At 42.5% G+C, this 23,345-nt stretch overlaps 1 protein-coding gene across 2 annotated transcripts; it reads right to left on the minus strand.

Annotated features, from left to right (window-relative positions):
* Positions 1-13,518: 13,518 nt before the first annotated feature.
* Positions 13,519-22,606, minus strand: LOC311227166 (uncharacterized protein). 2 transcript variants are annotated; one of them, XM_084312707.1, is made up of 2 exons: positions 22,222-22,606; positions 13,519-18,786 (listed from the first exon to the last, which is right to left on the minus strand). In XM_084312707.1, the coding sequence occupies exon 2, from the start codon at positions 18,777-18,779 to the stop codon at positions 18,303-18,305; it is 477 nt and encodes a 158-aa protein (XP_084168833.1). In that variant the 5' UTR covers positions 18,780-18,786; positions 22,222-22,606; the 3' UTR covers positions 13,519-18,302. The 2 variants fall into 2 exon arrangements, with proteins under 2 accessions (XP_084168833.1, XP_084168834.1); XM_084312708.1 differs by having other exon boundaries at positions 13,519-18,808.
* Between the last annotated feature and the right edge of the window lie 739 nt (positions 22,607-23,345).

Below are 23,345 nucleotides of genomic sequence, written 5' to 3' on the forward strand. Positions count from 1 at the left end.
TCCAAAGTGGGTTTTTTTCCAGGTAGTTTGTCAGAAGGATAATTCCATGGGTTTTTGCGCCAGAATAGAAAACAATGGAAAAACTGCCCATGAAACATAAAACATACGGCAAGAATTAAGATGTCTTCACGTATGTCTTGCTTGGAGACGTTATGTTGGCTTGTTTTCTTCGACCGATGCACCCTCCTCGCCGTGGGAGGCGGACAGTTCCGAGGCCACACCTTTGCCGTTTCACGCGCAGTCCTTGACCAATAAACATGGAGACTACAGATTGATTGATTGATTGATTGAAAACTTTATTAACAGATTGCAGAATGGGTACAATACAGTACAGCTCAATACACACAATTGTTAAGGGGATGCAGACCAGAGAAAGACTTTCGTCTTGTTTACATCAGGGTCCCCCATTTTCAATTCATCAGGACATATATGACATACAGATAGTCAGTACTGCTACATCTATACATTTATGACATACCAGATTTGCAAATACAGTACTGTTTGTGATACAGAAGGAGTCAAGAAAAGGGAGTATATACATTTGACGTAGAAACTGTACTAACTTGTTCGCTTACATGGCCGCTTTTGTAATTACCCAGAAGAAACTTTCCCATCGGCGACACTTGTCAAATATAATGTATACCGTATGTATGATAATGTGTCCATGCATGAATGATAACTGGTTTAGGCATGTTGTGTGGAGTTTTCTCCAGGGCAAAATGACAAACTGCCCCGAGGCCCGAACAGGTGACTTGACATTATTTTGTATATCTTCTAATCTATTGAAATAGTAGATATTCCAAATTCCAATCTATTCTATTCTGTTCCATTTGCAGCGTGGTTGGACCCCTGGTGTTCAAAAGCTAACATTACAACTCCTTCTCTTATGCATGACTGTGACAAATACTAGGTTATACATAGTATGTGACCTGTGAATCAATCCCCAAACTAGTATCAGTGCCATATTCCACATATAACATATTCCAGTTATCTGTATCTTTTTTAAATGATTCGTTACGAATATATCCATACTTCCATTGTGTCCACCAAATTCATCAACAGAAATGACCTGAATCATGAATCAATTGAAACTGTATGGGTGGAAATCCTATTAGAAAGGGTGAAATCCCTACTGGTTGGCTCAATCTACAGACCGCCAGATCATAGTGGCTTTTATGATACACTTGACGGGTGTTTAGCTGGAGTTGAGAATGTCGACAAAATTCTTATTGGAGACTGGAACACGGATATGCAACGAAAATATGCACCCGTCTTCAAGTCATTCAGTAGGCTTTGTGATCTGCACGGCCTCAGCCAGCTAATCACCCAACCCACACGTGTATGTGAATCAACTCAGACCACCATTGACCTCATTCTGACCTCCGACAAGTCCAAGATCTCCAATAAAGGGGTTATAGCATGCAGGTTAAGTGATCATTATATGATTTTCTGTACCCGCAAAAAGCTAAAACAAAAGGCTGGCTGCCACAAAACAGTCACATCTAGAGACCTCAAAACCTACTCTAGTGAGGCCTTTAACCTTGAACTGGAGAGTCTGGACTGGTCAGATGAACTCAATGGTACACTGGTTGAAGAAACATGGCTTTGTTTCAAAACCAAATTTTCAACAATACTAAACGACATGGCCCCCCTAAGAACCATCAGGGTAAAAAATCGCGCTGAGCCGTGGATGCACTCCGAAATACTGGCCGCTATGAAAACCAGAGACAAAAAATGCTCTGAGTTTCGTAAAAGTCAGTCAAAGCTTACCAAAAGCACGAGCAGTGAACTCCAAGCCCACGTGACCGAACTCAAACTAGAAAGAAACAGACTAAGAAACGACAGAAACTCCATGATCAAAACTGCTAAAAAGAATTTCATCAATGACAAAACTGAGGAAAACAAAAACAAACCACGTGAACCTTGGAAATTACTCAATAATCAACTAGGATGCAGTAAAAAACTTAAAACCAGATTCTCAAACATAAACATAAAAACGGACAACACGCTCATCACAGACAAGCTGGATGTAGCCAATTACTTAAACATTTTCTTCACAAACATAGCCACAACACTGGTAAACAAACTACCCTCCCACTCAGGGCTTTATGGGGTAGAACACATAGTAGCTTACTACAAAAACCTAGGAGTCCGCAAGGACGACTTCAAGCTGGAAATGGTAACAACAGATGAGGTACTCAAAAAACTGAGCGCCCTCCAACTTAACAAGGCCACTGGCCATGACAACATCCCCTCCAAATTCCTCAGAGACTCAGCAGCCGCCATCACCCCAGTCATCACACACATAATAAACCTCTCCATAAAACAGGGACACGTCCCCAAGGACTTCAAAATTGCGAGGGTGACCCCTCTGCACAAAAAGGGCAGCAAATTAGACCCAGGCAACTACCGCCCTGTTTCTATTCTCACCTCCATCTCGAAAGTCATGGAAAAAATTGTCTACGAACAGGTCGAAAAGTACCTAGCGGAAAATAATCTAATCTCCGAATTCCAATCTGGCTTCAGAACATCCCACTCCACTTACACATGCCTTCTCTATTTGAACGACCACATCAAACAAGAGGTGGACGCGGGCAAATACTGCGGCATGGTCATGCTGGACATACAAAAGGCCTTCGACACTGTCAATCACTCCATTCTGATTGACAAGCTAAAAGCAATTGGTTTTGATAGTCTATCAGTGAGCTGGATGCAATCCTACCTTGAGGGGAGGGAACAGATGGTGGAGGTAAACGGTACCCTATCCCCCCCCCTCACAGTGAGCTGTGGTGTTCCACAAGGAAGCATACTAGGACCGCTACTGTTCCTAATTTATGCAAATGACATGTCGTCAGCTTGTGACTGCAACTTGTTCCTGTTTGCGGACGACTCAGCCCTGCTGGTCTCTGACAAGAACAAGTTACAGGTTGAAAAAACCCTCAGCTCGGAACTAGGCAAAATCTGCATATGGCTCGCTGATAACAAACTATCATTACACATGGGCAAAACAGAGTCCATTCTCTTCGGTTCAAATAACAAACTCAGCAAGACCGACGGCTTCTCAGTTACAGTGGGTGACAATATTGTCACAAGGAAAGATGAAATTACCTACCTGGGTTCCATCCTAGAGGCTAATCTCTCCTGTGACAAAATGGCATCCAATGTAATAAAAAAAGTCAACCAACGAACTCGATTCTTGTACCGGATCTCCTCTCTGGTAAACAAGAGTACCCTGAAGACTCTGGCAGGAGCACTCATTCAAGGGTACTACGACTATGCTTGCACCTCATGGTACCAAAGCACCTCAAAGGCGCTAAAAACAAAATTACAAACATCTCAAAACAAACTGGTCAGACTACTGCTTGACCTTACTCCTAGAACCCACCTCACGCCTGCCCACTTTGACAACCTAGGATGGCTTAGAGTAGACGACAGAGTACAGCAACTTGCAATGGGTCTGGTCTACAAGATACACTACACGACCAAGGTACCCATGTACATGTCAAAATACTTCCCAAAGGTCAGTGAATACCACGATCACAACACCAGAGGGAGCTCCACAAATCATGTTAAACCCAGATTCGGCTCAAACAAGGGACTAAACACGTTTTGCAATTATGCAAAAATGTGAATCACTACCCACTTTCAAAACCACTCTCAAGGGACACCTACGGGAGACTGCAATTTCGAAACTGGCCCCTGTAAATGTCCTAACCCAACCCCCTCCAATGTACAGTAATTTACCTAGTATGGTTTTGTCAATATTCCAATGTACAATTTTGCTTGTTTGTACAGTGTCTCCCCCCCCCCAATGTACAGTTTTGCTTGTTTATACAGTGTTTCTCCCCCCCCCCCCCCCCCAACCACCTCCAATGTAAATATGGTTGTCAATATCCCAATGTACCCAACCCCCCCCACACAACCCCAACCTCCTCCAATGTACAGTTTCTACGTCAAATGTATATACTCCCTTTTCTTGACTCTTTTTGTATCACAAACAGTACTGTATTTGTAAATCTGGTATGTCATAAATGTATAGATGTAGCAGTACAGTCTATCTGTATGTCATGTATGTCATATGTTATGATGCATTGAAAATGGGGGACCCTGATGTAAACAAGACGAAAGTCTTTCTCTGGTCTTCATCCCCTTAACAATTGTATGTATTGAGCTGTACTGTATTGTACCCATTCTGCAATATGTTAATCTGTCTTTAACTAAGAGTGAACACAACACTCTAACTTACCATGTTTAGATAATGAAGTACTCAACCTCTACTGTATTTAACTATGAGTGAACACAACACTCTAACTTACCATGTTTAGATAATAAAGTACTCAACCTCTACTTGTCTACTGTCTGACTGAACACAACACTCTAACTTACCATCTTTAGATAATGAAGTACTCAACCTCTACTGTATTTAACTATGAGTGAACACAGCACTCTAACTTACCATGTTTAGATAATAAAGTATAACCTCTACTGTCTTTAACTATGAAGGAATTACAACCTTTATTTAATGGTTAATATTTTGATAAAAGGTAATCAATCAATCAATCATGTACCTCGGCGCAGCTGAATAACAGTAGGAGTGATCGCCTGCTGCGTCCATCACGTGTATGTGATTAATATGAACCAAAGCATATGTGATTAATATGAACCAAAGCGTGATTAATATGAACCAAAGCGTGTTAATATGTGTCGAACCAAGCGGGGATCTCATGCGCATGCGCGCGCGAGCGCGGCGCGAGCGCGGCGCGAGCACCTCGCGAGCACGCCGGTGCACCTGGGCGAAGGAAAAGGAAATGCGCATTACCGTACTGGCGTGCGGTGACGAATGCGGAAGCATTCTTGCACTCTTCCGCTGGCAATAAGCTACACGCGTCCCCTCCGGTACACGAGGAGGCAGCCTGTCGCATCTTTTCACCGCAGCAGCTCGAACTCTCAGTGGTGAGGAGTAACGCGTGGGACTCCCGTGCCCCCGTCACTTCCTGCTTCCGTCGCACCGGCGTCACCAAACCGACCTGTAGGAGTCGCTGTCCACAATGTCAAATCCCCACCCACCGGCTTTCCCACCCTCTAACACTTGCCAATTGTGTTAGTATGAACGACCGGCCAGCCGGTAGCAACGCCGAGAGCTGGGCTCGAACCCAGCGGCGAGCGCCTTGCCCACTGCGCCAATCAGCCACCCACTTCACTGTGCTTCTTAAACAATGATTGGTGTAAATCATGTCGGTGCCCACGGCTTTACATATTCGGGGTAACATCATACATGTACATAGATCAAAATGTACAATGATAAGTTCGTTTTCATCAATGTCAGCATGTCTTTTTTCCTTCTCCGGCTTCTCCTGTTGTATAAGTTTCCACACTTATATTATTCAATGAGACAGCCAGCTTTTGCGTGACGGACACCGACACAGAGAGCACTCAGCCTCAGAACCCCACCCACGATTTATATTTTGTTTTACAATGGGTCATGACAAACCAATTACATAATCCAACATTGTGTAAACAACTAACATATTCCAGGTGAGTGTATCTTTTTTGAATGAGTCGTTATGACGCAATCAATACATCCATTCATAAAGATTATTGTCCGCCATCTTGGTTTCATTCGGAAAAGACGAACGGCGGATTCATTCGGGGAAAAAAGTAATTCGGTTGTGGGCGGGTTCTGGGGTCACGTGGAGTGTGTTATACTAAATAACAACCGGCAACTTCACTGTTTCAGCCAATCAGAATCAAGAAATTTGCATGCCATTGTATAACACTGTATATATATTAATACTACAACTCTGTACATACATCTGATTAGCATTACACTCAGTAGTACTAATTTATATATATGTTATTGTGATGCCCACTAGAAGTGGTATCACGTTAATATCTTTAGATTATGTGTCAAAACAGTGTGAACATATTGGTACAGGATTACCTCCATCAGAAACAAGGTAGAACAGTCATTTATATGTAATGGGAGACATTAACATAATTTGGTCAATAGGTGGCAGTATAGGACTGGTGTTTAGTGGCTTCGCTTTCCAGGGAACCGTACTTTGTGCTTAGGGACGCACGAGGCGACCTCAGTCTCACCATAGATATCTATATCTATGAGTCTCACAACCGGGAGGACCCAGAGTCAGTAACATCGTGTCTGCACCTTCCTTTGTCAAATGACTAACTACAACCTGTTTCATAGGTGGGTAATATGAGGGCCGCCTGGGAGAAACGCGAGCCCCCCCCCCCCCTAAAAGGTAAAAAAAAAAATATATATATATATATATATATTTTTTTTCTTTTTCTTTTTTTTCTTTTTTTTCCATACAGTCAACATATTCTTAAATAATAGCGCTGCCCGAGGCTGGGCATGATACAGTCAACATATAGCAAGAGAGAGAGCGAGAGAGAGCTCCCGTTCTACAGTGTTATCGCTGCACAGACCCGGCAATGCCCCTGACCCTCCACCAGAGCAAGGCCAGAGAGAGAGAGAGACACATTGGAAAGAAACAACCCAAAACCAGAGCAAATTGAAATGCTATTTGGCCCTAAACAGAGAGTACACAGTGGCAGAATACCTGAGCACTGTGACTGACCCACTACTAAGAAGATCCTTGACTAGGTACAGACTCAGCGAGCACAGCCTAGCCATCGAGAAAGGTCGCCATAGGCAGACCTGGCTCCCAAGCGAAGACAGACCCACTGCACACAAGATGAGGTGGAAACCGAGCTCCACTTCTTAACAACCTGCCCACTATACCAAGACATACTTCCCACAAATTGCAAACACCCAAAGAGACTTTGAAAACATCGACAATAACTCAAAACTCCCATACAATACAAGAATACAAGAATGTGAAATAAAGCCCATTTGAATTGAAGAGAGAGAGATAGATAGAGCATGTCTGTGTGTGTTAGAAAGAGAGATAGAGAGAGAGCATGTCTGTTTGTGTGTGTGTGTTAGAGAGAGAGCATGTATATGTGTGTTAGAAAGAGAGAGAAATATATAGAGAGAGCATGTCATTTTGTGTGTTAGAGAGAGATATAGAGCATGTCTGTGTGTGTTAGAAAGAGAGAGAGAGAGAGCATGTGTGTTTGTGTGTTAGAGAGAGAGAGCATGTCTGTGTGTGTGTGTGTGTGTGTGTGTGTGTGTGTGTTAGAGAGAGAGCATGTATGAGAGAGATAAGCAAAGATGAGCCCCTAAAGGATATTCAACTTTTAATGGAAGAACAAAACAGAAGGAAAAGATAACTTCACAAAGGCAACATGAATATACATAGATCCAAAAGGACAAAGATCAACACTTAAATCCAAAGAGAAGATGGTCTATACCAGAGAAAACAAAGTAGCAAGGAGCCAATGGCCGACATCAGCTAAATAGGCTAACTGCAAATAGAGTAGCCAGGTACTGACACCAGGCCACACACCGTTAGCTACTACAACAGCTAGCCGGCCCGTTTGGCTCCCGAGAGAGAGAGAGAGATATATCCACGGCGGGAATAGAATAGAGTGCATTAAAAACTCACCAAACGTCCAAGAGGATGGAGACAACCGCATCGGAAGAGGATGGAGACAACCGAAGCTTCGAACGTTCGATTCGATGGCACAAGCTTCGAACAGTAGAAAAAAAATCGAAGTAAAAAAAAAAAAAAAAAAAAAAATGTACTTCGATTTGTGTGTGTGTGTGTGTGTGTGTGTGTGTGTGTGTGTGTGTGTGTGTGTGTGTGTGTGTGTGTGTGTGAACTACCCATCCCAGTTAGGACAGCCGAATCCCGTCCAATCTTTCGCCGTCGACTAAAGACTCACTTCTTCAACCATTATCTGAAATGATAAAAAAAAAAAAAAAAATCTAACCGTGACTAACCTTACTGTCATGCACTTGTCCTAATAAACTAACCTACACTGTAACACGCAACACTTTGATGAACATTGTTACTCAGCTGATAGAGTTGTACCCTTCTTGCTGTCTTGTCGTACAGAACTTGTAAGTCGCTTTGGATAAAAGCGTCAGCTAAATGACTAAATGTAAGTGTGTGTGTGTGTGTGTGTGTGTGTGTGTGTAGGTGTGTGTGTAGGTGTGTGTGTGTGTGTGTGTGTGTGCGCACCTTGTAGAATTCCACACATAAGAAAGAAAGATACTGGGATGAATAAACAAAATAGGAAATAAAATGTAGAAATGCATGCAATACATAAATAAATATGTGAAATATAACATTCAGATAAGGTGCTACTGAGATGTTTTGGTGAGTTCTTTGTTTTTTTGTGGAAGTTGCCCTTCTTAAAAATGCATGAACATTCACTGATAATTGGTCTGTAGTGGAGTCTACAAGGTCTACATTGCCGGACCATGTAGAATCCGGACCTTGTAGACTGACATAATTCTGTGCATAGTTTAGTCTACACAGGCCATATTTCAAATAATCAAAATCTTACTTCATTCATCTTAAACATTCTTGATTTGGGGGATTGGTAGTTCCCATGAAATCTGAAGTTGTTCAAACGACAACAGCGATCCACCTTGAATTAAATCACACAGCCGAGTGAAACCTTGTTGGATGTGTCAGTCACGAAAGGGGCTACTTAATTAATTAATCCAACCCACTTTATTTATAGAGCACATTTAAAAACAACAACGTTTACGAAAGTGCTGTACAAGTCCCACAACATAAGATTAAAAAAAAAAAAAAAAAAAAAAAAATATTAAAAAAAAATATATTTTTTAATTTTTTTTTAATTTTTTTTCGAAGCTTCGAATTAAAATCGAAGCTCGGCCCCGAAGCTTCGATTGCCAAAAAAAGCTTCGAAGGTCAGCCCTAAAATATGGGTAACACTGAGGTGTTGAGGTATTTCTGTATACTAGAGAATAGTGGATATGACTGATGATAAATGACTGATGATAAAGGTAACACTTATTGGTGATTTAAGGAATTGTTTGACAGACAATGAGAATGACAGTGATGTTTAAAAGAAGACATACGATGGTCTCTTCCAACATGCCTAGACATGTCTAGACAGAGGTTAACAGGAGAATGTTTCTCTTCTCACATGCTTATACTTAAGACGCCAAATATGTATAAAGACATAAGTAATTACAATGTACAGTATATAATACTGGATAACTACATTTAAAAGGAAAATGCTATTGAAGTGAACCAGGGTATCCTAAAAGGGTAGAATGTGTGTTGCAATGATGAATATGCTTTTGAATTAATAACAAGAATGGGATTATAATTGAATGTATTAATGTAATGTAACTAATTGAACTGAATGATGATACAATGATGATACAATGATGATACAATGATTGATTGATTATTCTGTGGAATAAATAAACGTTGTTGAAAGACAACCGGGAGGACCCAGAGTCAGTAACATCGTGTCTGCACCTTCCTTTGTCAAATGACTATACAACCTGTTTCATAGGTTGAACATATATCTGCTATCAGGTGCCATATCCTGGTACCTGTAACATTATACCCAGTTGAATCACCTGTTCATTGAATATTATATTGCACTTTACTGTTACATTTGCACTCTGATTGTATGCCAAACTTCTTTTCACTGTACTGTACTTGTGCTGTATAATGACAATACATTTTAATCTAATCTAATCTAATCTACTCAAAAACCCATCACAGCAGTCTTGCTGCCCTTACTGTCTTGGCCAGTCCTTCATACCAGCGGCCATCAGGCTCCACAACAGTGGGCAGGGACATCCAACTACAACTACTAGGAACCTAAAAAGAACAATATCACTACCTTATGCATACTGCACCTTATGTGATACTGTGAATACTGTATATTTCAGTTTTAGTTAATTAATTATATTGACTTGTTATATTGTTTACACTGCTTGTTTTTACTACCTGTACCTCCCATCCCCCTCCCCCATGCTGCTATGATGCCTGAATTTCTCCAAGGGGATCAATAAAGGAATATCTTATTTTATCTTATTTGTATTCACACAAGGTCAAACCAGCATCATACAGATCATGTAGTCTGATGACGACACTAGTTGAGAGAGAGGAACCCAGCCAGAACAAAACACATAAATACATCTATAACAACAAAACAAGACATGTTATATAGAACATAACATGATACAGACATAGTACAATATACTAGTGCAGAGAGGAGTGTAATCTTCTGTAGACAATCATCAGTTATATGAACATAAGAGTTTCCTTTTTACCTTTCTTTTAAAGAGGGAGACAGACTGGGACATTTGTATGGAGTCGTCGAGCTCGTTCCATATCTGCGCACCCCTGCACAGCACACTCCTGTTTTCCCCTTTGATTAGATGTTTCTTTCTGGTGTAATGTGCGTGCAGGGGACTGGGACGGCAGATAGGGACTCACTCGTTTAACCGGTGGTTGGTCCAGTGCTCTACTTGATACGTGATAGCAGCATTTTCATACACGTTCACTTCTGCAAGCTTTAAGAGTCCAAGGTTGCTCAATAAAGGTCCAATGGGGTCTCAGTGGGGACCATGATATGGCACGTATAACTTTTGTAATGTCTGTAGTTTTTTTTTTGTAACTGGGAAAGGTGTTGTGACCATATGATGTTGCAGTATAGTTTAACTCTTAAGTGAGGTTCAAATATAGATTTATATAAGGTAAGAAGGGCTGAATGTTGAAGACAGTGTCTTAACTTAAAGAACAAGCCAACATATTTAGATAGTGTTTTTATAAGATGATCAACATGGTACTTGAAATTCAGGAATTTGTCGATGTGGACCCCCAGGAATTTTGTGGAGGCTACTCTATTGATTTCTTGCCTATTTATTGCAATACGGATGAACTTTGTGTTTGTTTTGTTTTTATTAGAGCAAAATACTATATAATTAGTATTCTTTATGTTGAGAGAGAGAGAGAGAGTTTTTTTTTTTTTTACATCTGAACCAGGTGTCCATCTTCTTCAATTCCAAGTCTTGAGGTAGAAATGGATCTTTGGATGACAGAAGCAGAAACTGACTGAGGTTGTGTGCACTGTGGAGTAACTTTCAGCGAGCCTCAGTCAGCTTGTACAGACAGGAGCTCAACCCCATTGACTTTGCATTGGTTTGTGGCTAACTATCTGGAGCTAGTATGAGGAACAGTATGGTTTGTGGCTAACTATCTGGAGCTAGTATGATTGATTGATTGATTGAATTGATTGAAAATTGGTGGGGTGGAGGAGGAGGTGCCGGTACAGTACAGTACAGCTCAATACATACAATTGTTAAGGGGATGCAGACCAGAGAAAGATTTTCGTCTTGTTTACATCAGGGTCCCCCATTTTCAATTCATCATAACATATATGACATACATGACATACAAATAGACAGTACTGCTACATCTATACATTTATGACATACCAGATTTGCAAATACAGTACTGTTTGTGATACGAAAAGAGTCCAGAAAAGAGAGTATATACATTTGACATAGAAACTGTACATTGGAGGTGGGGGGGGGGGGGGGGGGGGTAGGAGTGGGGGGGAGGTTGGGTAGGAAGAGTGGGTGGGGGACACTGTACAACTGAACAAGCAAAACTGTACATTGGAATATTGACAAGACCATACTTGGTCATTTACTGTACATTGGGGGGGGGGGTTGTATTAGGACATTTACAGGGGCCAGTTTAGAATTGCAGTCTCCCGTAGGTGTTTTTTGAGAGTGTTTTTGAAAGTGGGTAGTGATTCACATTCCTTTACAGCTTTGGGTAGGGCGTTCCACATTGATGTGGCATAATTGCGAAACGTGTTTAGTCCCTTGTTTGAGCCGAATCTGGGTTTAACATGATTTGTGGAGCTCCCTCTGGTGTTGTGATCGTGGTATTCACTGACCTTTGGGAAGTATTTTGACATGTACATGGGTACCTTGGTCGTGTAGTGTATCTTGTAGACCAGGCCCATTGCAAGTTGCTGTACTCTGTCGTCTACTCTAAGCCATCCTAGGTTGTCAAAGTGTGCAGGGGTGAGGTGGGTTCTAGGAGTAAGGTCAAGTAGTAGTCTGACCAGTTTGTTTTGAGATGTTTGTAATTTTGTTTTTAGCGCCTTTGAGGTGCTTTGGTACCATGAGGTGCAAGCATAGTCGTAGTACCCTTGAATAAGTGCTCCTGCCAGAGTCTTCAGGGTATTCTTGTTTACCAGTGAGGAGATCCGGTACAAGAATCATGTTCGTTGGTTGACTTTTTTTATTACATTGGATGCCATTTTGTCACAGGAAAGATTTGCCTCTAGGATGGAACCCAGGTAGGTAATATCTTCTTTCCTTGTGACCATATTGTCACCCACTGTAACCAAGAAGCCGTCGGTCTTGCTGAGTTTGTTATTTGAACCGAAGAGGAACAGTATGGTTTGTGGCTAACTATCTGGAGCTAGTATGAGGAACAGTACGGTTTGTGGCTAACTACCTGGAGCTAGTATGAGGAACAGTATGGTTTGTGGCTAACTATCTGGAGCTAGTATGAGGAACAGTATGGTTTGTGGCTAACTATCTGGAGCTAGTATGAGGAACAGCATGGACTGTGCAGAACTCTTTAGCCCTCACTAAAACATGACTTACCTTAACCCTGCACACATTAAACCATACCGTAACACTGCACACATTACACGTTATCATAACCCTGCACACATTAAACGATAACCCTACACTAATTAAACCTAACCATAACCCTACTCATTAAACCTTCATTTAACTCTACTCTCGTTTAAATGTCCTCACTTTAAAGGGTTTTTTAAATGTCCATACTTTAAAGGATTTGTACATAATTTTGCTCATCTTTCTATTATTTTGTGGACATTTGATCATTCAGGAATAGAAGTACAAGAGTGCATGGGGGGGAAAAAAGAACAATCGTTTCACATGTTTTACCATCATTCGCATATTTTTCACTGACAATTCAAAACAGTGATGTCATCTACATTAACACAGCAAACCCCTCCAGCAGCTGAGTACAGTACATACTGTATTAAAGGGGAACTACCCCCAATTTAACAATTCATACATGTTATTCCTATGATCTAACTAAGACACCCATAAATATTAGTGAACAAGAACTCCCTGCCCAGCCAAAAATAATTGTGATGTCATCAGGTATAGTCTGAAGCTGCTCCATAGACAATTGATTGGGAAATATGTTTCAGAACTGAGAACACTACTATAGAATAAAGCTAATTGAATAAGACAACACAAAATCAGTCTCTGATTCATTGTCAATGGAGCAGCTCCAGCCTTTATTATATCCGATGACATCACACATTTGAGACTTACTTCTCTTGGTTCTGACTTTGGAGTAGCCCATGTTTGCACATATTGATTGAGCTTTCCTTGGCCATGGAAACAACACACTGGTATTGGAATTCTTAACCCATTTAGACCTAAAAACGCCTGCTTTAAATGCATTATATATAGCCTGCATATACATACAAATGTGTTTCCTGGTTTCAATGGGTGGTGTTATTACTAGGTCACATCCCTCTCTGTATTCTGTTGAATTGTATAAAATGAAAATAAATGACATTCCAAAATGCTATAAATTATTTATTTTTTTGTGGGGGGGAAAATGTCACCTGAATTCATGAATTATTACATTTTTCAAAAAATATACAGATTATTGCATGAGTCAAAATGTGCCACTGTGTTTTAAACAGATAATAACTTCAAAAAAACATTTCTTTAATGTCAGCGAGCAATTTGTAAGGTCTAGGTGTCACATTATTTCAAAGTGCTGGTGTCTCATTCTGGAATGAACCCATTTAGGACTGGGCAATATAGTATAGCCTATATATAGCCATATAGTCTAATCTGTATCAATGTGGGGGTCCTTGACGTGATCACTGTCTTAGCTCCATTACCATGCAGTCCAATTCGATCAACATCACCTGTATTATCTAACATGTGATTTCCCATATAACTAACCAGCTATAGTAATATAATATATAATATGATATCATTATCGGGTAATGCCCAGTGCCATTACTACTTCAATCCCAGTTGCTTTGCTCAAGACCTCTCTCAATATAGTGTATAAAACATCCTAGAACATCATCCTTCATCTATGGCTTGTGGTAATTATTATAAAAATGTTCAGCCTTTTTTACTTTGCTCCCATATCCCTAATTTAGTCATTATTCCAATCCCCTTCCTGGTCATTGCGCTGCCCTACTGTCGGTCTGGGGAGGGTGTAGACTACCACATGCTGCCCTACTATTGGGTCTGGGGAGGGTGTAGACTACCACATGCTGCCTATAGCTACTGTCGGTCTGGGGAGGGTGTAGACTACCACATTCTGCCCTACTGTTAGTCTGGGGAGGGTGTAGACTACCACATGCTGCCCTACTGTTGGGTCTGGGGAGGGTGTAGACTACCACATGCTGCCCTACTGTCGGTCTGGGGAGGGTGTAGACTACCACATTCTGCCCTACTGTTAGTCTGGGGAGGGTGTAGACTATACACATGCTGCCCTACTGTTGGTCTGGGGAGGGTGTAGACTACCACATGCTGCCCTACTGTTGGTCTGGGGAGGGTGTAGACTACCACATGCTGCCCTACTGTTGGTCTGGGGAGGGTGTAGAGTAGACTACCACATGCTGCCCTACTGTTGGTCTGGGGGGGAGTGTAGACTACCACATGCTGCCCTACTGTTGGACTGGGTGGGGAGTGTAGCCTATACCATACGCGTTTTCCTTAATGCCAAGCAAGCAGTGCAAAAATGCTTCCGCATTCGTCACCGCACGCCAGTGCGGTAAAGCGCCCTTCTTTTCAGACAAATGCTACCGTGCGTGCACCGGCGGCGGCGTGCTCGCTCAGGTGCGTGCGTGCGCCGGCGTGCTCGCGCGAGGTGCCCGCGCATGCGCATGAGATCCCGCCTTGGTTCGACACGAGCGGAGCTCAATATATATAAGTCACCGCCCCTTATTCAGTATCTAGAAATAGCTCAATTGGCAAGGCCACATGGCTGTGGATCCTATGGCTCGTTTGCTGGCGAGTTCGAATCCCATCGAAAATATTTTTTAACGTGATTTTTTTTTAACGTGTATTCTTTCGCCGGTTAAGGTTAGGCATGGTTAAGGTTAAGGTTAAGGTTAGGCATTGTTTCGGAGTTGGTTAAGGTTAGAACGGTTAAGTTTAGGCGCTGTTAAGGAGCTGGTTAAGGTTAGAGTTTGTCAAAGAGAATGGCAATATAATTTCTATGGTTAAGGTTAGGCATGGTTAAGGTTAAGGTTAAGGTTAGGCATTGTTTCGGAGTTGGTTAAGGTTAGAACGGTTAAGTTTAGGCGTTGTTAAGGAGCTGGTTAAGGTTAGAGTTTGTCAAAGAGAATGGCAATAGACAGCCTATTTCCGCGCGACCTGGGCGCTGGGCGGCGGAAAATGAAAGGCGCATTACTGCACGCCACTACGGTAAATTTTTGCACTGCTTGCTTGGCATAAAGCTACACGCATACCATACGCCTCCTCCAATACATGTGGAGTCACCAGCTGCTTCTTTTCACCTGGAGTTTCTGCCCTGACCGACCAGTAGGAGTCGCTGTTGCCACGATCAGGACTCATACCTTGCATACTGCCAATTGTGTGCATAGGGATGCCTGACCAAACTTTTTTTTTTCATCCTCATAACATGTGTGCATGTGACAAAAAAACATGTTTTCTCTGATTTCCCCCAATTATTCATTTTCTACACATGATAAACAAATCAATTATACCCCTATAAGCATTCTTCTAACCCCTTAGAATCAGCGAAACACAATATATTTTTCTCCAATGATTGTATAAAAGCATTATAGACCTATCCTTCATTATCAAACATATATTAATGTCATTATTACACAAATAATGTAAACAATTATTACAATTGTTATGTAAACAATAATGAACAACAATTTCCTGATGTACTAGATTCGTCTTGTGTCGACAGAAAATGGCCAGCTAGGATTGGTTGATAGTTGCTCTGTCATCAGAGTAAAGGCAGGGTCATTAGTTGGTCAGTGGCGATGGCTCTAGGGATGCACCAATACCGCGTAATACTGGTATTGGATATCAGGCAGATGCTGGGATAAAATAGGGTACCAGTATCAGAGAGAGTTACTCCGATACAAAAACACAACACCTGTCAAACATGTCAGATAAAGTGACTTGATTTCTTTGCTAATGCTGGTCACACCTCAGGCTCTGCCAAGACAGGTCTCAAGAAATTATCTTTAGACCTCTCTTGGCAGTACCCTGAGGTGTGGCCAGCAACAGCAAACCCCTCCCCTATCGACCAACCCACACATGTAAACAAAATGCAATACCAAGAGGGGCCCTTTTGCCTCGATGCCATTGTTTGACGGCATTACAGACTCTACCTTTAAAGTTCAGGACTCAAGTGATATTGGTGCATCCCAAGCGACACTGTCCACGGCGGAGGCACTGTGTGATGCCAACAACAGGTTGGGGGTCTGAAGTGCTTATTGCATAATATACCTACCTATCTCTTTCGACGTTCCATCACGACATAATATTTTGCCCGATGGTTCAGTAACGATTCATCAAAACACGAGACATGATGAATCTAATTCATTATCAAGTGACACTCTACATTTGTTACCGTGGCCCTCTCCAAACTAAACATGCAAGTTCATTTAAAAGTCATTGCCCGTGGCTTTGCAGATGCCCCATTGCAGGGCTAAAAGAGCGACATCATTCTTCATGATCTTCTTCGCCGCACCAACCAAGCAAAGTCCATGAGACAGTCTAAATTAGGGGTGTAACGGTACACAAAAACCATGGTTCGGTACGTACCTCGGTTTTGAAGACACGGTTCGGTACAGGTTTTCGGTACAGTGGAGGAAAGTTTGGCTTTCCATGTTCCCCTCAGGGGTGATGTAGTGTGCAGTAACTAATTGTACTTGTAGGGCTGTCAACGAATATTCTATATTGAAATTAATAAAATCGACTCCCCCATCTCTCTGAGTGCCTGTCTCCTAGTGCTGACTAAGGTGATGGATGCCTCGGGGTCTTGGCCAAGATTGCAGTGACTGCTCTACATGCACCACCGAGGCCATGGATCAGCTACTTACCGTCGTCTGTCCGTGGTCTTGTCAACTGGCCTGTCAACGCGGTTTCATTGCTGGGTTAAGTACTTCTATTCTATTCACATAATATGCTTACTTCATATATCTACTCTATTCACATATATGCTTACCACTTGTATCTATTGCTATGTCCGCCCACTACAATGACGCAAGCTGTCTAACGCCTGTCCCGTCTCCCTGTCTCCCTGTGAGTTGCTGTCCTGGAGTGCTGACCGGAGTGTCGGACGTCCCGTGATGAAGGCTGGGAGGATGCGACCCTCGCTGCGTGCCCTCCTGTCTCCCTGTCTCCGGCGGCCTCGTAGTGTTGACCGGAGTGCTGGACGTCCCGCGATGATGTCGGGGAGGTTGCGACCCTCTCTGCGCCGCCCCCTATCTCCCTGTCTCCGGCTGTCTCGGAGCAATGACCGGAGTGTTGAATGTCCCGTGATTAAGACGGGGAGGACACGACCCTCTTTGCGCCGCCCCTGTGCCTCAAATAGATTCGCTATCAGCTCTATCTTTAATCTTTCAAAATGTTCAGTTGCTATCAGCTCTATCTTTAATCTTTCAAAATGTTCAGTTGCTATTGCATGCACTCATCTGTGTTTCACTACACACTTGAGTGCATGCTTACCAACTGTTAGTCTGCAACACTACTAGACATCTAAGAAGGGAGATCCCCCCTTGAATGGCCCTTTTAAGGTTTCTCTCCTCCACACTGCCTGTGGAGCATTTTTTCCCTATTGTTAGGTTTTAGTGAGTTTTTCCTTACCTTCGCGTGGGGTATGTCTGGGAGTGCTTGCATTCTTTCATTTATTTGCATTTATTTTAAATTTGTTGGACCTTATGGTGTTCTTGTTCTGTTCTTGACTTATTGTTATGTTTCTTCTTGACTTGTTTAAAGAAGACGTGTCCGGCCCATGGGGACATTAACGTGTGTTGTCGGGCCTTACAAATAAATTTGATTTGATATAAAAAATGATATTAGATTGTGAGAAAAAAAACAGCCCCGGCCGGTGGGCGGTCGTTAGTGGTTAACATACCGTTGTATTCGTTCGGTACACAGCCGTACTGAAGCTAAGGTCCAGTACTGAAACGGTTCGGTACGGATACGTGTACCTTTACACCCCTAGTCTTAATCTATTCTAATCCATCTTCTCCACTTCGAGCATTACCACAAAGCAGGCTTTGATCCTTCTCCTCCTCCACCTCCTCCTCCACCTCCTCCTCCACCTCCTCCTCCTCATCATCCCTCCTCGTCATCGTGGGTCCTCTTTCCCAGACGCCGCCGCCGCTTTGTCCGCCGCCTCTTTCTCCTCTATGGGGAGGCTGGAGCGCACCCGCCTCTTCTCCTTGAAGCGCCCCGAGCGTGACACCCTCATGTTCCTGCGGCAGCTCTGCTCGTTGAACACCGACTCCAGCTGGGAGTCGTCGAAGGTCTCGTCGCTGAGGAGGCTGGTGCTCGTCGTCGTCGTCTGTGCCGCTGCCGTCGTCTCGGGCGGCGGGCCGCCGCTGGGCTGCTCATGAGGCCGGGACCGGTCGCCGCCCCCGGGTGTCGTCGTGGCGGCAGGGTCGGAGGTCGTGGCGGCGGCGGCGGGGTCTTTCGGCTTCTCTGGCTTGACGGCGAAGGGATTGAAGTCCTCGCCCAGGGTGTGGGCCGGTGTTGCGGCCTCCTTGGGACTCGCGCTCTTCCTCTTGCCCAGGAACGCTCTCCACCACGGGGTCCGCTCCGCCATCCTTGACCTGCGGGAGTGCAACCGAAAACCTACAATGATGATTTTTTTATTATTATTATTATTATTTAAAGAAATTATTATTATAAATTAATTATAAAAATAAAATTTGGGGGAACTGTAGCCATCTTTGTTATTTAAAATGTATATAGTATAATATCTACACCCTGATGCACACTTTTACTGTATATAGTAATCTTTATTTTAGTCATCTTATTTTATTCTATGCTAAATGTATTGCATTTTTATCTTATTGTATCTGCACTGCACACTTTTAGAACTGTATATGTAAATGTAAATTCATCTTATTGTATCTGCACTGCACACTTTTAGAACTGTATATTATATGTAAATGTAAATGCATGAAATCAAATCACTTTGTTTTGATACCCGACGTACATGGCATTTGGTATTATGGTGATCTCTTTAAAGGGCACTACCACCCATTCTAAGAATTGACATAATGTTCTTCCTGTACCCCAAGACAGTCGAGTCGGTATTTGTGAACACACACCACTCTGTCCTGAAGCTATAGAAATCAGAGAGAACCCCCCAGAACCCTCCAATCTGTGATGTGACTGTGATGTGAAATCTGGCCCCGCTCTGCTCCAGACAATGAATGAATGGGGTGAGGCCATAACATTTTTGTGTGCGAGCTCTGACAGCCAAACAAGTTTGTATAATTCTGGTTCAGAGCAACCAGCAATGCCGAAATATAAACCTCATTTGAGTGTAAGAGATCACACAAATATCATGGCCTCATAAAGTCACAAGTCACAACCCTGTCTGTTGTCTAAGGAGCAGCACCGGATTTGACAATCCAGTTTAATAACCAATCTCAGGGTTCTCTTTGATTTCCAGCTTTAGGAGAGAGTGGCGCAGACTGACTGAACTGATGGGAGAGTCAGGGGCACAGGAAGATGCGTTACGTGAATTCTTAAAATGGGTGCTATACCATTACCCTCAGTGTCATCAAAGTAACTATTGCCATTTCCTTTGTATGCGGTGAATTGTTTTACTAAGCCATTCTCTTTCCACAGGAATCCTATGGTGACTCACGCTGCACATATAGTTGTGGGTTGCAATTGACCTCATCTCATCATCACATCCCATCTCACCTCATCCCATCTCTTCCCCCTCACCATGTCCTCCCTCTACCTGCGTGCTGTGAAACAATGACAAAATCTAATCTTGAAAATATATCTCTACTTCTGTAATATAGTAATTTGTTTTAAGCAGTAATACATACTGGTATCACGGAACATGCATGGTGTTCATGTATCAATGTACTACTACTACTACTACTACTACTACTACTACTACTACTACTACTACTACTACTACTACTGCTACTACTACTACTACTACTACTACTACTACTACTACTACTACTACTACTACTGCTACTACTACTACTACTACTACTACTACTACTACTACTACTACTACTACTGCTACTGCTAAATGTATTGCATTTTTATCTTATTGTATCTGCACTGCACACTTTTAGAACTGTATATGTAAATGTAAATTCATCTTATTGTATCTGCACTGCACACTTTTAGAACTGTATATTATATGTAAATGTAAATGCATGAAATCAAATCACTTTGTTTTGATACCCGACGTACATGGCATTTGGTATTATGGTGATCTCTTTAAAGGGCACTACCACCCATTCTAAGAATTGACATAATGTTCTTCCTGTACCCCAAGACAGTCGAGTCGGTATTTGTGAACACACACCACTCTGTCCTGAAGCTATAGAAATCAGAGAGAACCCCCCAGAACCCTCCAATCTGTGATGTGACTGTGATGTGAAATCTGGCCCCGCTCTGCTCCAGACAATGAATGAATGGGGTGAGGCCATAACATTTTTGTGTGCGAGCTCTGACAGCCAAACAAGTTTGTATAATTCTGGTTCAGAGCAACCAGCAATGCCGAAATATAAACCTCATTTGAGTGTAAGAGATCACACAAATATCATGGCCTCATAAAGTCACAAGTCACAACCCTGTCTGTTGTCTAAGGAGCAGCACCGGATTTGACAATCCAGTTTAATAACCAATCTCAGGGTTCTCTTTGATTTCCAGCTTTAGGAGAGAGTGGCGCAGACTGACTGAACTGATGGGAGAGTCAGGGGCACAGGAAGATGCGTTACGTGAATTCTTAAAATGGGTGCTATACCATTACCCTCAGTGTCATCAAAGTAACTATTGCCATTTCCTTTGTATGCGGTGAATTGTTTTACTAAGCCATTCTCTTTCCACAGGAATCCTATGGTGACTCACGCTGCACATATAGTTGTGGGTTGCAATTGACCTCATCTCATCATCACATCCCATCTCACCTCATCCCATCTCTTCCCCCTCACCATGTCCTCCCTCTACCTGCGTGCTGTGAAACAATGACAAAATCTAATCTTGAAAATATATCTCTACTTCTGTAATATAGTAATTTGTTTTAAGCAGTAATACATACTGGTATCACGGAACATGCATGGTGTTCATGTATCAATGTACTACTACTACTACTACTACTACTACTACTACTACTACTACTACTACTACTGCTACTACTACTACTACTACTACTACTACTACTACTACTACTACTACTACTACTACTACTGCTACTACTACTACTACTACTACTACTACTACTACTACTACTACTACTGCTACTGCTACTACTACTACTACTACTACTGCTACTACTATACTACACTACTACTACTGCTACTACTATACTACACTACTACTACTACTACTACTACTACTACTACTACTACTACTATACTACACTACTACTACTATACTACTATACTACTATACTACTACTACTACTACTACTACTACTACTACTACTACTACTACTACTCCCTGATGCATTGAAAATGGGGGACCCTGGTGTAAACAAGACGAAAGTCTTTCTCTGGTCTGCATCCCCTTAACAATTGTGTGTATTGAGCTGTACTGTATTGTACCCATTCTGCAATCTGTTAAATAAAGTTGTCAATCAATCAATCAATCAATCAATCAATCAATCAATCAATCAATCAATCAATCAATCAATCAATCAACTACTATACTACTACTACTACTGCACATCATCATCATTATTATTATTATTATCATCATCCAACAGGTTGTATTTTGTTTTAGCAATGGGAGGTCTTATTCATGTATAACTCGAATATTACGCCTTGCCTGCTACTCATCTTCACGTTTAGGCACTTGGCTAATCGAGTGTGACACCTTGCCCAGAGCCACAGGATATGTATAACCTCTTGCCTACTAAACCTATGAATAACCAGTGTCACTATGTTTAACGTCTCTGTAAAACTGGTTTAATGAGTCGCGACTCGTGTGAGAATAGAGCGGAGCAACAAGCCTCATCTGTGATTCATGGTCAAACAATGCGCAAGATGCGCGATTTTACTGACCTGGGCTGTCGCCTCGGCGCTGCAACAGGGGGCGCAGATACAGAGAGTGGAAGGGTCCGACCCGACGCAAGTTTGCAATAGTAAACCCGACCTAGATTGTCCTGGGAGTGAAACCCATATGCATATATTGTGTCTTCTTTTAGCGCTGAACTCTCTTGGAACGATTGTGCCAGTAATCCTTCACAGAGCACCGAAAACTATCCATTTTACGCACGGGCAGGCTGCCGATCGGGCATCTCGCAAACCTGAATTCGGATCCGTTTAGTTTTGTTTCTGTCTGTCATGTCGAATGCTTGTTTCAGCTTTTCTTTTTTGGAGACATGTACGAATGAATTGACACATTTATAGGAGCGTCTTTTTTCTTTACTCGACCTCCAACGTTTCCGCCTCCGAAACTCTCATCGCGAAGCACCTGTCCGCGTCTCTGATTGGATGAAACCTACGAGTCTCTCACGTGATGAGCGTCGTTCAGGTGAATCTACTACAAAAAGGTGGGTTGGGCTTGTGGTCGCTTAGCAACACAGCCCACACAGGAGCGCTCACCTCTTCGTTTAAAAAGAGCCCATTGTATCAACAATAGAACCCAACCCAACGCGACCAGAGCCAAATTATGTTCAAATAGGTGACCTGAAATTGTAGTCGACATTAGCATGCAAATTATTGGTATCTCGTGGTGCGTAGTCAGCTATTTTAATGGCAATAATATACCCACACAGATAGACATGCGACCCGACTCGACTCCCGAGGCATCAGGCATCCTACCCAAACAGGTTGCACCAAGTAATTCAGAAGTTACAGTACACGTTTTGCAATTGTGTCCCGTGCAACAATAATGACTAAGCATACGTGGGGTCAAAGAATCCGCGAGCAGTCTGACATGGTATTGCCACATAAGGTGTGCAAGTATAGTTGACACAAGCCCACATACCTGAAGGGAGGAAGTTTGGCTTGACGCCAGTCTCACCGATGTGCGCCTGAGTGTGCGGATGTGATCGTTCTGGATTCTTGCACAGTATGCCCACCTCACATACCTGTAGGCTACTGTTCATTATTCTATGAGAAACTGTGGTGACTGGGTGTAGTTTCTGGATAACCGTTTTAATCTCTCTCTCTTTCTCTCTCTT

The sequence above is a fragment of the Notolepis coatsorum genome (assembly GCF_963971535.1).
Source record: "Notolepis coatsorum genome assembly, chromosome: 4".
Classification (NCBI taxonomy): Eukaryota; Metazoa; Chordata; class Actinopteri; order Aulopiformes; family Paralepididae; genus Notolepis; species Notolepis coatsorum.